This window comes from Stylophora pistillata, chromosome 3 (genome assembly GCF_964205215.1).
Source record: "Stylophora pistillata chromosome 3, jaStyPist1.2, whole genome shotgun sequence".
NCBI lineage: Eukaryota > Metazoa > Cnidaria > Anthozoa > Scleractinia > Pocilloporidae > Stylophora > Stylophora pistillata.
Genome location: NC_142521.1, coordinates 17,329,704 through 17,346,016, shown reverse-complemented (window position 1 = coordinate 17,346,016; position 16,313 = coordinate 17,329,704). Strand labels below are relative to the sequence as shown.

General features: G+C 40.5%; 2 protein-coding genes, 1 long non-coding RNA gene and 1 pseudogene across 3 annotated transcripts; 1 reads left to right on the top strand and 3 right to left on the bottom strand.

The window, feature by feature from the left end:
- Positions 1-2,401, top strand: LOC148734810 (uncharacterized). Its single transcript, XR_015999120.1, has 2 exons — positions 1-556; positions 2,175-2,401. It is a non-coding gene; the product is annotated as an uncharacterized LOC148734810 (long non-coding RNA).
- An 810-nt stretch (positions 2,402-3,211) lies between these two features.
- Positions 3,212-13,679, bottom strand: LOC148734808 (uncharacterized; annotated as a pseudogene).
- LOC148734809 (uncharacterized) lies at positions 4,470-6,927 on the bottom strand. Its single transcript, XM_088754702.1, has one exon. The coding sequence runs from the start codon at positions 6,541-6,543 to the stop codon at positions 4,708-4,710; it is 1,836 nt and encodes a 611-aa protein (XP_088610828.1). The 5' UTR covers positions 6,544-6,927; the 3' UTR covers positions 4,470-4,707.
- On the bottom strand, positions 8,362-9,719 carry LOC111342219 (piggyBac transposable element-derived protein 4). The gene has a single exon (XM_022949271.2). The coding sequence runs from the start codon at positions 9,472-9,474 to the stop codon at positions 8,362-8,364; it is 1,113 nt and encodes a 370-aa protein (XP_022805006.2). The 5' UTR covers positions 9,475-9,719.
- Positions 13,680-16,313: the final 2,634 nt, after the last annotated feature.

Below are 16,313 nucleotides of genomic sequence, written 5' to 3'. Positions count from 1 at the left end.
TCATGTCCAAAATATCATCGCTGTTGTCTTCAGGCGAAGACATTCCTTGATGGTCCGGAGATGAAGGCAATGACATATCTGACATAGTCTCCGACATACTCAAGTCTGCATTAATTGTCATCACGGTCATCTGAATACTCTGATTTGCGATTTCCTAGCGAAACATTCCCACTTTCCTCGGGAGTTTGCTCATCTTCATCTGAGGTAAGTTGTACCGTTTTATCCTGCTGTCGATAAAAAGTGCTTTTGGGTTTTTGAAGGGATACTTCTCTTCGATGAATGTTGTGGCCATCTCGCCTTCTTAACGTTCCACCATTTTACATGGCATGTAAAGTGCATGCCCTCTCATCACGAAAGACCACAATGCCTGAGGGCACGCATCACGTGGTAATATTCATGTGACTAGACAAGAGCGTCAACAAGAGCGGGAGTTTTTGAGTCGCAAGTGCCGAAGCATTGTTTCATCGGATAAATTTCGCTAGTGTCCTCCCATTTTGGACAACTTTTCTCATAATGAGAAAAACAAAGGCGCCTTCTCGCTTCGCTAACGGCTTTGGTAAGTCATGCAAAATTAACTGCGTTATATGGATAGTTGTCTTAGCTGCGAATAAATGCTTTCCGCTGTACCTTGGTTCCAGAGGAATTTTGTTTGAAAGCTAGGCCGATTGTGGATTCAACTTTGCCATAAAGATTCGCTACCTTCGGCATGTTTTGAGAGCGTGAAATTTCGGGTCATCCTCGGTATAAAAACCTGATGAGGTTTTCTTTGTGTCATGAGGAATTGTTTTGCAGTACGCTTTTGTTTTTAATGCTTTGTTGTGTTTGTTTTACATCACTCGTGAGCTTTACAGGTTTTTACACCGAGGATGAGCCGAAATTTCCGTTTGTTTTCATTGATGTCATTACAGAGGCCACTAAATAACAAAGGACAGTACAGTGTTTGCTTTTCCATGCTGCAATAGATCTTTTCGCGGTAAAAGGAGGGCAGCATGGTCGAGTGGTCAGTGTGTCAGACTTGCAATCTGTCGCTCCTGGGTTCAAGTCCCGCCTTGGCGACTACTTGGATTAGCCCTGAATTTCAAATCCTCGGCCGTGCTTGAAATATAGCTAACTGGTTTGCCTTCGGCCAGTTGGGATTCTTAACAATTTTATTTTCAATTTGAATTATTTGTTTAAGTTGTTTCGTGGAAAAGCTGTAAACTAGCTGCTAGCTAAGTGTTTCTCCACGTTACACTGTTTATTATTATAAAACTGTTTATTAAAATCCGCCATTTTGGAAACGGGGCAAACAGGGCGAGAAGTGTTTGTACGCAATGTCAAAAAACGTCTGTAATATAAAAATCTGGACAAGACTTCCGTATTATATCCCCATACTTGATTATGCATTCAATTCTTGGATAAAGGAAAGCAGAGGAAAAACAACGTATTTCCTTTGGGACTACAGCTTTGTTTTTGATTGGTAGGGGGTTATACGAAAATCTTTCCAAAATCTGCACAAACGTTGAAAGGTGAGGGTAATATGGAGGCCCAAGCATTTCCCTATTTAAAATTGAGTGGGATATATAAAGGTAAGCTGAAAAGTGGGTGATCGTGTTTTTAATTTTCCTTACATCTGTCTTTAAACCCCGCAAATTTTTCAAGGTCAGAGAAGAGTTACTGAGGAATTTTGCAAAAAGTCAAGGAAAATCTTAGTTCTCATCAAAGTCAGTGAAAAGTAGGGGAATGTTGATTTGAGGGTTCCACAGAGGTTTGTGAAGTAGTCGATCAAGTGTAGCAAATCGGATAGAAAGCTTAAAAGCGATGGAAAAGTGTATCATAGAACAATAGAACTATGCTATTCCGAGAAATTTCGTAAATCGTTCCCTGCATGTCTTTAGCCTTAGCCATTTTATATTTGAGTTGTGCACCCCAAGGAAATAAAACAAACCATCAAACCCTGCTTAACTCTGTGCTAATAATATTTTGTGCACTGCACTTTCGATAATTTGGTAATTAATTTAATTCAAGGTCAGTGAAAAATGTTTTGAGGTCAGTGAAAAGTCAGAAAAGTCAGGGAATTTTTTGGGTTCCAATGAGTGGCAACCTTTTGTTAGTATTACTATATTTAAGATATATCACAAACTAATCTATCTAAGTATCTAATCTAAGTATATATCTTGCTTCTCATTTGACAGCATTTGTATAGTCCCAATTCAAGAACACAAAAGTGGCCCTTGTGCAAAAAACCATCCAGGACACGTGCACAGGATGCCACCGAGGAATTTCAAAAAGGAAAGAATGTTGACACTATATCGTTAGCATGCACTTGCGTTTTATGACCCTTAATCTTGTCCAATACATTCCATTGAAGTTCATGCACTCATCAGTAACCTATATGGGCAATAGACTTATCATTTTCTCAGTTGAATGCCTGGTTTATTGTTTGATGGGTTCTGAGTTAATGTTTTTGAATGTTGCATATTTGCAGGACCATCCATTGAGGGAGATTGTTATCTGCTTTTTTTATCTATAATGCCCTTGAAAATAGAAAAAAAATTGATTGTGGCAATTGAACAGACAGATTGTCTGTCTGGGACTGGATAGCATCACGTAGGTGAATATGATCTCTGCGATGGGTAATCCATTCACTTCCACCAGGTAACTGCAAGGAGCTATATTCTCTAGAATAACTCCAGGCTTCCAATTGCTGCAGGGGTGTTGAGGATGTGCTTTGACTCACAGTGGCTGTCCAACTACTAGACTGGGTAGCTGTTTGGCACTTCGGTCATGGTAGTGCTTAGTAAGCTATCACTTGGGCTGTTACAGTGGACTGTACTTCAGATTTGTACAGCAATTCCTTGCACTGTAGGAATAATCTTGTTCTGTGTGACATAAGGCGTTGGACTGGGGAACTGCCTATAGAGGGAGTGGGTGAATTTCTCCATTCTAGGATAGATTTCCATAGAACTGTTCCTTGTTTGTTGCCTTTGCTGATAATGGACTTCATTATCTTAACTACTGATTCAGCCTTGCCATTTGCCTTTGGGTGATGGGGACTGGAAGTGAAATGTTGGATGTCCCAGTCAAGAGTGAAGTCAGTGATTTCCCCAGAAGCATAATTAGGACTGTTGTCAGAGATTAACGTGACAGGGATTCCGTGAAGGGGAAAGATTTGCTTGAGCTGTTTAATCAAAGTGGTTGAGAAGAGTGAGTTCAGCTGTTTTATCTCAATTTAATCTGAGTAGAGGTCGACTATGATCAGATAATGGCTGCCATCTCGTTCAAAGCGATCGCTAGCGACAATTTGCCAAAGCAGGTTTGGAATTGGGTAGGTCATTAACAGCTCATTCGCTAGGTCATGTCTGGTCTGCTGGCAGATTTCACATCTTTGAACTGCTCCAGTTAGATCAGCAGTCATTCTTGGCCAATACATGTCTCTAGCAGAGCTGTTTGTGTACTGGAATCCCAAATGTGAGCGATGTGCTCTGGTTGTCATTTCTCCTCTCATGGAGACTGGAATAATGACTCTTGTTCCACAATACACTATTCCATTCGCGTGGTTAGTTCGTCTAGGCCAGTATTGACGTGCACACAGAGGGGTCTTTAATTTGTCATTAGGCCATCCACTCATGATCAGCGACATCAATGTTTGAAGAGAAGTGTCCTGTCTGGTTGGGGGCTTGTGAGGATTGGTTTTGAAAATATTGTCATTAGAGGCTTGTGATCAGACAGTACTTGGACAGTTTTATTCCAGAATGTAATGCTCAAATCGTTTAGCCATTTTTGACAGAAACTGCATTTCTGATTGTACGCCAGTCAATCCTGCCTTTTGGTGTGACGTCGTTGTTTACCACAGAATTTACACTTTTCATTTCCAGAATGCTTGTTCTTGTTTGGGGTTCCCTCTCTCTTCTTTCCTCGTCTGTCTTTCCCACTTGGCTGCTTCTTGAAATTTTTTCCTTTTTGTTTTTCAACTAAGTTTACTTCCTTTGTTGCTCCACTGTCGCATGTTATGGACACCAACTGTTGGCTGGTAATTTTGTCAGAACAGGCAATGTCGAGTGCTTTATTAAGTGCAAGGGATTTCTCTCGTGGGAGTTTCCTTTTAGTACCTTTATCGAGAAGGCCAATGACTAATCTGCTGTGGATTAAGGTGGTACAACCCTCAAAAAATCAACATTTTTTCATGTTTTTTTACAAAAAGTTATCTATATCACCTAAATTGACACATGGAGACAACTGTATTTTTGCAGTTTTTGACTTGATATTTTATTATTGCTGCTGAGAATTAGCAAATGATGCTCCCCGGTGGGCAACCAAACAAGAACAGTCATAACTCTTTAACATTAGATTAAAAATTCACAAAATTTTTAGACAATGATCTTTACATGCACCTGCATGCAATGAACTACAGAAACACCTCTCAGTCATAGAATGGAAAATATTAAAGAAAACACAACAACTTTCAGGAATTGATAAGATGAGCAATCTCATTTTGGTCATTTAACAAGAAAAGACGCACCTAAGTGTATGTTTCTAGTTCATTGCATGCAAAAATATACTGAGATCTCTCACTCCAAAAATGAGAAGAATTGAATAAAACGCTGGAAAGTTATCTTTGCTAGCGTGTCGGTAGTTTCATAAAATTCGAAATTGAGAGAAAACTGGTTTAAAGTATTTAAACTGATTTTTTCAAGACTTGAACACAGTTTCCATGAATTGAATTGTTCAAAACTGACCAGGGCCATAGCTGACTCCTTCAGTTTGCTTATTATGGTCATCTTTTCGTTTTTTAAGGCCCCTAATCACTTTGCGTCGCTTCTTGGTAGTAGCTTTGCTTTTATGTTGCGCAATATTAACTCTAAGCTGGTCTTGGAGTCTGCAACCCTCCTCGGTATATTTGCCAGAAGGAATACCAAGGGCTTGGAAAAGCTTAATAATACTCATTGAACCAATATTAAAATAAGAAACAGCATCATAAAGTCCTAATTCTAATGTCTCCCTTCCAACATAAATTTCTTTTGGAATCCTTTGCCATACCATGCCATTCAAAGACTCATTTTGATTTTGTGTCTTGCCATGTAAGCACTTCTGCAATAAGTTGTTCTCACTAAGTCGAATATATTCAGGCTTTAGCTTGGCAATAACAGGTAAAGGAAGGCCAGGTCCATGCTTAAAGAGATTCGTATGGTTGGCTTTGTCCTTTTGATACGTGCACCAACTTGCACTACCTGTTGGGCAGTGGTCATGAAGTGGGCGTGCCTCACTTGAGGCACAATGCATGAGGCTAGCATGGATAGCTTTCTTCATTCCAGCCAAATTTCCAACATTGCACCTTATGGCAATGCCATAATAGTTCTGCAGTTTATCAATTAGACTATCTGTGAGTTTCCCTCTGCCTCCAAGGCCTGGATTGTCACGTTTTAATTTGCGAAGTGCAGTTCCAACCCTCTTCTGCACATGACCAATGCATTCTTTCTTTTCCACTAAAATTCCAGCATCTTGATAAATATTCTTTATCCTGGAAAAACTCTTGCTGTCCCCATCCCCATAAAATTCAGTGTACCTGAGATTGTGCAGCTCAACAGACCTTTGAAATATGCGCTCTGCACCCTTTGGTTCCATAGCAGGTGCTGATCCCTGGAAATTTGACTTGCAAGTGGTGTGATCAGCTCTCCACATCTGATATTCGAGAGAATTCTTGTCCATTTGTTCATGCCGCTCACACTGTTTGCATCCTTGACTTAGGGCCTCCACATCAAGAACCTTTCCTGTGTCCATAGATATGACAGTCACACAACCATTGCATGACGAGTAGCCTCTCTTTTGCCATGTTCCGTCACAAGAAACACCACAGTTCACAGGTAGACCTTCAGAAGAATTTACATCCTTCTTGAGAGATAAAACTTCTTCTCCTGCCTTTTTCATTGTTTCCTTTGCAATCGCTTTCATGTGACGGCCGATTACGCGCGAGTTGCTGAGGAAAGCTTTCTCATTTGGAGGTGGAGGCATGTTCATAATTGTGCAGAATTTCCTTGCACCAGCATAACCCTTTCCAAGAGTTCTCATACCATAAACGATTCGCCGATTTACTTCAAAACTCTTTCCTTGCTTTTTTGATGTGCAAAATGAATGTTTCCATCCACACTGCTCGCACAGCAAACGCAAAGTTGACGCACATCCCTTCCGTTTCAAATTATCTTCCATAAACAAAAGACTGAAATTGCCGCATTCGCCACAATGTAGCAAAGAAAAAACGGATGATAGCACCTCCATATCACAGAACCTGAACCCTGTAATGGATGGACTGGTTTCCTCTTTATCTACCTTGATCAGCTTAGGCTTGGGTTTGTCTTCTTGGGAAGTTGATTGAAGCTTTCGATACGAAGCCGAAGATTCCTTCGCTTCGCTCTGATCATGTGAAATGCCGTCTGTGGATTCACGTATCCCACTCGAAGCGCTTTCAACAACAATCGACTCTTCTTCGTTAATTCTTGGACTATTTGAAAAGCGATTTCCATAAAATTTGCGCTTCTTGCGTCTCTGAGACGAAAATTTCGGCATTTTGATGATTGAAGCTCTCTCACTTGCGAAAATTCACAACTGAATGATTGATAATAACGGCTGTTCACCGAAATATATCAAAACGAGGCCGAAAGTCATTGTTGGGCCCCAGTCTCCCAATAGCTTACTCAAGACGCAATCAGCTTGCTTTGATCTGGGAGGAAATCGCACTTTTAGGCCCTAAAAGGACGCATTTAAAAATGCGTTTCCATGGCAACGGAACAACAGTGCCTTAGAAATTGCATTTTATTACTATTTCCTGACAAATTATTCACAAAAAGACATTTGGGGCTATTAAACAAAAGCCTTTAGAAGTGAAATCGAATGGAAAAAAAATAGACTCATTTTCAACAAAAATTGCATTTTTTTTAGTATCGTACCACCTTAAGTCATCATTAACCCAATGACGCCTGAATGAAATTTCCAGCGATCTACCCCTACGTCCCTGGCGATTTTTTAACATTTCAGAGTGAGCGCGAGCGCTAAAAGTAATCCATATGCGCAGTAAACATACACACAAGATCAGGTTTCAAGACTTTGATTATTTCAAGTCAGATAAATCAGCGGCCAAACTATCAAATAAAAATGGCAAAAGACCTCAAATCAATGTCCCCAACCAATCTAAAAGTAAAAAATTAATTCTTTTTCTACCGCGCAACAAAATCCCGAAATTGTTTTCCTTTGGAAAGGAAAGTGAAATGTGTTAACTCGCCAATTATTCAAGCCAAACTAAACAAGTCATCAAGAAACTTAGAGCATTTACAATGAGATAAATTTGCAGCTAATTTACCAAGAAATATTGCGTAATATAAGAGAACTGATAATTTGTAAAGCGGGGTAAAATGCCAAAATTGATTTTCACAGCAAAAGATAAGCAAATTGTGTAATTGATGATGACGACGAACACAAACCATGTTTTTAACAAGATTTCTATTATGTTTATGGGGCAAAATTAAATGCCAAATACCAAATAAGATGAAGTCAAATAGAAGCCAGATAATCTCTCAGAAAAAAAACCGAAAACGAGAATCGTACATCACAATTTTCTCGCTCGACTAATGTAAACAAATTGTCACGGCAAAACCGGAAATGCCAATAATTCCTAAATACAAAACACGGTTAAACTCAGTAATACTAATCATTACGGTAAGTACTACACTTTATTATTCGAGTTTCTTTTAAGGTTGTATCGACACTTGAATGATGAGGACTCAGGAGATGCAGGATACAGCGAAACGTATATAAATTTACAACATGTGATAATCTGCAAAGCAAACTTCCTTACAAAGAGCTACGCCGCACTGCACGCATTCAAATGTAGTTTCTACAGGGCGACCTTTGGGAGTTTTTGTACCCACCCTCTTACACTGAACACATTCCCTCTTACACTGAACACATTTCCTTTTTCTTCCCTTAATTTTATCACTAAAATGTTTCCCTTCATTCCCCTCCTGAAGATCATGAGCTTCAATCTTACGGCGCTTGGATGATTGTGCCGCAGACAACCTAGTCGAGTATCCCCCAATCAACTGTTTTGCTAACTCTGTCCTAAACTTCAATTGCCTAAGCTTACCCATCCCTTGGCTTAACTGATGGTAATTACAAAGTTCAAAGGCATTACTTCTAGCTATGTCGATAAGGAACCAAAATATATACCAATACCACTTGCTGGAAGAACGACCTACTGAATAATATTCGCGCAATTGATCGGCGCGATCAACACCCCCCATACAGCTGTTGTACAAATCAATAACAACTGGTCTTGGAACTTCCCTATCACCCCGATTAACTTCAACATCATCGGCCAGAGGACTTACATTAGTTGCCATACCACTGACATCCCAACTGACGAACTAACTTCTCCCCAACCCGCAGTTTCTCTTTTGCACATTGTGGCAAGTCTTTACGATTGGATCTTACAGTCCCGCAGGCGTATGTATCATTTGCTTCTAAATGTTCTAATAGCTTAGTTGATGTGAAAAAATTATCGAAGAATACATGATGATTTCTATTCATAAAAGGTCTGATTAACTTGGTCACTACATCATAACCTAACCCATGAATACGACGACAGCCGTCGGCTTCTTTACCAAGGTACACATCAAAATTCAAAACGTACCCGTTACTCGAATCGGCCGCCATCCACACTTTAATTCCGTACTTAGTAGGTTTTGCTGGCATGTATTGCCTGAAAGATAACCTCCCCTTAAAACCGATGATGCCCTCATCTACAGAAAGATTCTTAGTCGGTTTAAACTTCGTTTGGCAATTACCCAAAATAGAGTCAAATATCCGTCTAATCTTATAAAGGCGATCAAACCCTGGTGTTCCCCGAGCGGGCTCTACACTTGAATCACTAAAATTCAAGTAACAACTAATCTCTTCAAACCTATTCTTGCTCATAACCTTCTTAATGCCCTGGTTTCCAAAATACTCATCAGATGACCAATATAACGCTAACTGAGGGAAACTATGGATACCTGTAACTATGTTTACTCCAAAAAATGCCTTGATCTCTGCACGTGTAACAGGAACGAAATTTGCGAGGCGCTCGGGTGAATTTGAAAGTCTTTGATGAGCGTTGCGATTTGTTTCTTCGACAATCAAATCCCATAAATCATCATCTACAAACTCTACAAAGTAATCTAAAGGCTTAGGAATGTAAGGGAAGTTAAAATTAAGGCCAGTTTCTGCTGTGAAGTCCGTGATGGGGAAGCCGCTGAGATGGTCAGTCCATCGAGCTTCTTCTTCTTCGTCATCGGTACCTCCAGGTGCAGGGCCGCCACTGTCGTCCTCCAAGCCTTCAAGATCTACATCACTACCGCTATCATTATTACTACGTCTAGGTTCAAACCCATCAAAGCTTCCTTCATCCTCTGAGTCATCAAAAACAGCCGGAATATCGGGGTCTCTCTCATTGTTCTCCGCCATTTTCGATCGCACGCATGAAAAAAAATTTTTAGAAATCCTTACCTTGTGGGCGTCTCATCAGCTGTCAAAATATGCGCAAAAGACGGCAAATGATTGGCTAATTACCCCTATTTATCTCTATGACAACAGAATAACTAAATACCCTAAGGGAGAGTAGGGAGAGGACGTAGTCCTCACGCGCTTTATTTGGGCGGTTACGGGCGGCACAGGGAATCCAGGAGCTTTTCGCACGGGCAGTTATGGGCGGCACAGGCGTCAGTGGATTAAGTGAGCCAAATTCACATGACAAGGCATATTTCCGTAGACGAGTGTCAAATCTTTCTGCTGACTCTCCTGAATTTTCCTCACACGAATTGAAAATAAACAGCTCGTAAACAATGTTGCGTTTCGGTTTGAAGTAGTTTTCCAACACACCCATGCATGCTTGAACATTGTTCCTCTCCTCAGTTGAAATACTGATATTAAGAAAAGTCTGAAGACAGTCTTTGCCCGTCACAGAGTGAAACGATGCTAATCTTATCTTTGAATCTTGTTTATTGAGGCCGGTCGCAACTTCATAATCCTCCCATTGGTTGAGGTCACATTAGAAACTTAACTGTGGTAAAGGGCTTTTACTATGGTAAAAGTAAGTAAACAAAAGTTGACCATAGTAAATTGTGCTTGTTGACTTAAACATTTCCCAGATGGATTTTTGTCCAAAGAGTGTCAATCAAATTGCAATTTGATAAGAAAGACAAACAAGTTCAGACATTCCATGTTTTACTTGCGTTACGTTGTCTGGGAAAAGAAATGTTCTGTTTCCCCTTTGCGCCATGGATTCTGAACGCTCGCTCTTTATGATAGTTGCTATTCTTCTTGTTATAATTGCTATCCGGAAAGCTCAAAGGTTCAGGTTTATTGCCCTGAACATGTATTTTCTTCGTAAGAGAAGGCAGCATGATTTAATCTCTGCTCTTCTCGCCAGAAGAATTAGGAGGATAAGACATACTTGTGTGCGGCGACGAAGAGCGGCGTGGGTATATCCCAGACCACAGGGTTGGTTTGAAGAGATGTACCAGAATCCAGTCTTCTCTACCTTGTGGAAAAATGACTTTCGCGTCACAAAGGAGACATTTGATTACATTTGCCAGCTGGTTGGACCAGACCTTTCAAGGCAAAACACTCGCTTCCGAAAGGCTGTTGCTTTGAACAAGCGTGTGGCAATTGCGTTATGGAGAATGGGAACCGGCAATTCATATAGAACGACGGGAATAACATTCGGACAAGGAAAATCTACTGTAATAAAGATATGTGAAAACTTTATGGAAGCCTTAATACGCCACAAGGACGATTTTATACAGTTCCCAGATGATCCGCTTGATGTTACACTGGCTATGAGGAGGAGTGAAAGTTTAGCTGGATTTCCAAATGTTGTTGGAGCAATAGATGGATCTCATATCGCCATAAAAGCACCCCATGTTAATCATGCAGATTATTTTAACAGAAAGCAAAACTATTCAATTAATTTGCAAGGAGTAGTCGATGCAACTGGTAAATTTATAGATGTCAGCACAGGATGGCCCGGTAGTATTCACGATGCCAGAGTATTGAGACTTAGTACACTGTACCAAAGAGCCGAGCATAACCTTATTTTGACTGAGCCAGTTAAACGTATTAATGGAGTAACTGTGCGCCCCCTTCTGATCGGTGATTCTGCTTACCCCTTACTACCCTGGCTGGTTAGTCCTTATCCCCATTCCCGTAACCTTAATCGAAATCAGGCCAAGTTTAATAAGATTTTGAGCAAGAGTAGGGTAATAGTTGAAAGGGCCTTTGGAAAGCTGAAGTGTCGTTGGAGGTGCCTACTAAAGCCACTTGAAGAAAAGACACCAAAAGTTCCACATACTATCCTGACCTGTTGTATTTTGCACAACATTTGCATTTTAAGGGCCGACGAGTTCGAAGATGACCATAGTTCCGACGATGAAGATGATGAAGATGGGGATGATGACGGCGATCAAATTGCATTCGGGCAGGGACGAATTGTAAGGCAAGCTCTAACTGCATTTCTCGCTGAATGAACTCATTTTTTTTATATAGACTGTCCTTTTATTAAACGGACAAATCTGAAATTATTGATGAGTTCTTGCTTAACTCCATTCATAACATTTATACTCATGAAAAAGTGTTGTCACGATTATGGTCAAACTGTGGATTATTACTTTCCATTCCTGCCTATATATTTAGTCTGAAAAAAAAATTAATTGGGAAACTCCATTCGCAAATTGTTCAAAAGCTCTGGAACAAAACTGTAACTGCAACTGTAACGGTAAAAAACAACAACAATAAAACGAAAAAGAACCTTGTAAACAAGAGGAAAAAGAAAGGTCTAACTTTCATTTTTTGAGGATTACGCCTAATTCCCGTATCGCACCAAGCACAAGCTCTTAGGTACGGTTGTCAGACTCCCTAAGATATTGGAAAAGTTCCTTCTTTTCCTCTTCTGCTCTCTTTGCAGCCTCTGTTTGTGCCTTGATTAGCTCCTTCAGCATGTCCTCTTCCTTGTTTTGATCCTTAGCACGTTCGTCGTCCTTTTTACTCTGCTTGGTTTTTTTTTTCTTTGAGCCTGGCTTTTTCTTGTGTTTGAAAAATAGCCGTTTTGCTTGTTCTAGTTCATCATCGTCTGTTAAGGCATCGTCATCGTCATCTCCAGGTCGAGCGCGTTTTCCCGGCTGCACAACTAGTTCTTTCCCTTTTCCCCGTCGAGCTCCACTTCTAACCAGTGCCTGCGACAGGGGTGACTCTTCATCTACTTCAGACTCGCGACTTGCCGTTGTGTTACTTGCACTTCCACCCGAGGAGGAACTCGGACTCAGTACAGGAGTCGTTGGAGTGTGGGACGTACCTGCCTCCACGACGTATTTGGGATTTACTGAATCCCTTGTCCCCCAAATTTCATCCAGAGCATCAAATTCTGGGAATGATTTAATGCCCTCGCTGCCTTCTCCTGTTAGTTTGCTTTTATCCTTGACTGTCTTGTATTTTTTGTTGAGGTTGTTTATTTTATCACGGCAATTTTTTGCTGACTTATCCCTGATAAAATCATTTATTTCTTTACTTTCGGCGACAAGTCGTGCTGCTATCCTTTCCCACATCGTCTCCAGGCTTTTTCCCCTTTCTCGTCTAGGGTACTCCTCGCCGTTAATTGGAATAAGCAACGTAACCTCTCCATCACTCCAACGAATGCGTGACTGCTCGGTTAAAGTGGATTTTTTGGCACTTTCTGCGGAATACGCCGGGTCCACAGCTAAATCGTTTCTTGGCAAAGCTGCTGTTGAGGGGTGAAAAGGAAAATTGAGCGGATACTGTGGGGCAATGCCACGGACATTAAATTCTGGAAAAACACTGTTTTCCTGTTGGCCGAAAACGTAAGGTGTGCATTGGAAAGGAGGTCGATCATCTACAAATGCAGCTGATGGAATTGTGAAACGTCGAGATGGAAAGCTGAAAGATTTAAGTAAAGGATTACAATCGAAAACAGCGTTTACCACAAGCTAAACGCAGTCTAACGCAAATTAAGCAGCTTGAACAAAAAAAAGCGGCATTTGAAGAGGAAACAATTGTAAAAGCATTAACTTACTCTGAATTGAATTTGTCTGACATATTTCAGCGACTTTCGTTGGGTAAGTTTTACAACCGGGTCTAACGTTGCTTCTGCGTTGATCGTCGTGATCCGAAGACAAGAAAAAAGCGCGTGAATAGAAATAGCGCAACTATTTCATTCTTCCGGAGCTTTTAGACCTTCCATGCTAAGAGAGTAGACAAGCTGTCACTTAAATAAACAAAGTTTAGATAAACGCGTGATAAACCATGCCTTTTCAGGTCGTTTTACCATGGTTAACTTTTCTTCATCCTGCCGCGGTTGCTATCGCGACACACTCCAATTACATTTACCATAGTAAAGCGAAAATCATTGGTCACACTACAAATTGACGTAAATATGGTAAACTTAACTTTACTATGGTAAAAAAGGGCCAAGTGTGACCTCAACCATTGTTGACAGAAGAACTCCCAGTTACAAGATTTCTTTGGCAAACCATCAGTGCTAGCACAGGGAAATTCTATGGAACGAACGTGGCAGAAACCACAACGGCTTGTGTGTTGGTCCCAGGTGTTGGAGCGTTCGTGGCGCTTGATGTGGGTTGCTCTTGTTCGGTATCCCACATGTTGTGTTACAGTGTTTGTTTGTTTGCAGTTAATTCGGCGATTGATCTGCTTAAACTAACAACTGCTTTGGAGTGTTTCCTTTGGTCGGTAACGTAATTTTACTGCTGAGTTGCGATGTAAGTCAGGTTAAAATCGGCATCTTCACTCCTGACACCATGTTAAACAACCAAGTCCAGACCATATGCTTTTTAACAACTAACTTTAATTACCAAATTAGGTAATTAACAGAAAGGATGCGGCAAGTCAATCAAGTAAAATATGCAAATATCGTAACGGTCATAACAATAAAATAGTTATATTTGTGTCTGCAGTTTGCAAATTTTAAGAAACTATTACATTACAGGCCACCGTTAAGGTATTCTATTGCTTTTTTAGCCTCAAGTGTGGTTTAACCTTGACGAACACAGTCCGAAACTAAGTTTTTAAAGCGTTGGAAACAAAAACTACACTTCTCTTCATCAACATTTTTAAGTTGACTACAGAAGCAAAAGTCACTGGTAAAACAGCTCTTAGGTATATATACATGTAAAGTGTGTTTGTACACAGTTTCATCGCACCCATCTTCTCGTAACCAGAATAATGAAATGTACTTGTGCTTAAAAACCTGATTCCATCTGTTGTTAAACTAGTTGTTGTTAGTAAATTTGGCAAGAGTAACATGCTTTGCTTCCTTTCCCTCCTTTCCCTCCTTTCTCTCCTTTCCCTCCTTTCCCTCCATTGTATTATTCCCGAAGCCCAAACCTAGTGTTACCTGGAGTTGCTGGGTATGCATAGGCACTATGTGGCCAATTGTCCAGAAAGTAGGGGTACTTTTAAGAAAGAGTGCAATAGCTTTGAAACAGTTGGAACAAACCTGATTGAGACTTTGAACCTGCTCACTTTACAGTGAGACCCTACTAAAAAGAGAGACTGAATCTCTTAGCTTCAAACCTGTGTGGGCAAAAACATGGAACTTGAAAGTGTGAACATTCTGATCTTCATCAGGTTTCAGACTCTCAACAATATACTGTAAAAGCCCGCGGATGAGCTGCACCCGCAGATAAACCGCACCCGGAGATAAACCGCACCCGCAGATAAGCCGCACCTGCAGATAAGCTGCACCCGCAGGTAAGCCGCCCCCACAGATAAGCTGCACCCCGAATTTAGCGAGTCAAATCTTGGAAAAATATTTTTTGATAGAAATCAAAAGAAATCCAAAGTCGAGTCCAGAGAAGTCTTGTTCATCCACTGTTCATCAAACGTAAATTCATCATTAGCATTGCAATGGAAAATACTTCAGAGTGTGTAGCGGCATCAGCTCCTTTGGCAAAGAGATCCATGAAACTAAGAAAACTAACGCCTCACAGTTTCCACAAGGCTGTGCCAACTTTTACAGTAACCTGTTTGGTAGGACGTGTTGGGGCAAACGCTCTTGAAGGTTCTGAGTTAAACAGCAATAGTCGGAGGTTCCCTGATGTAACTCAAAGTTGTTTCAAGTTGCCCGTGGAATTTCTGTGAGCCTTATGGAAATTACACAAGTGTTTGCAGTATATAAGGTAGAGTCAGGTGATAACTAGCGGAGAGTCATTGTGACGTAAAATGTGGTAAAAGCTATAAAAAGAAACTAAAAATACCGCGGAAATTGAGGCGCACGGGTGCTGTTACAGAATGTTACCCATAATTTTAGTACTTTAATATCATGAATGTCATTTCTACCAACTTTGACATATGATTGGTCTTTTTCTGGTATTTGTTGACAGGAATTTCTTCATTCAACACAGTTTTTCCATAGATTTTTGCATTACAACAAGAACTTGAGCAGAACATTCCAAGCTTAGTAACCAGGCATTAGATGGAATGTGAAATGGACATTCACAACACTGTTTCAAATGTTTCCGCAGATAAGCCGCACCCTCAATTTCTAGCGACGATTTTTGGAAAATAAGTGTGGCTTATCTGTGGGCTTTTACAGTAATATTGTCGTGATATCTTCCGTTTACGACCCCCTGGGAATAGCAGCACCCTTTAATTGGTCGGAAAGTCAATGCTGCAGGATCTATGTCACACAAAGTTAAGCTGGGATGAAGCGATTGGCAAAGAGTACCAGCATGATCTAAGCACATTGTTAATGATGACCTTATTGAATTATACTTCTGCTTGCCTGCAATGCCACCCCTGTACAAAATATTTACAATTCTAATAAAATTTGTTTGACTTTTCTGAAAAGTATTTATCTTGTTTTACAATTTTAGGAATAACTTTCTTTGTGAACGTAACACATTTTATCATTGCATCACTCAATACTGACACTGGAGCACTTTCATTGAAAACTGCCATGAGACCTGCATATGCTGGTGTCATATTCTCAGCAGTGGCTCCATGCAACATTTTTGCAGCATTTAATGTCTGCAGCCTCCTTTGTCTAGTGGTATGGCCAGGGCCAGAGATCTTCCCATCATCTCCCAAAATTGTTGGAGAGCGGGTCCTCCACAATGTTGGGTCTTCCCATCCACAAGGTTGTCTGTAACAGAGATCTGAAGAAGACAAAAAGCTTTGACCATGCAAATCTTTAGTTTCACTTCAATGCATAACTTTACAGCCAGAGTAAATCATAAGTCACTGTATTGATAAACTGTTCGCATGGAATAAAAAAG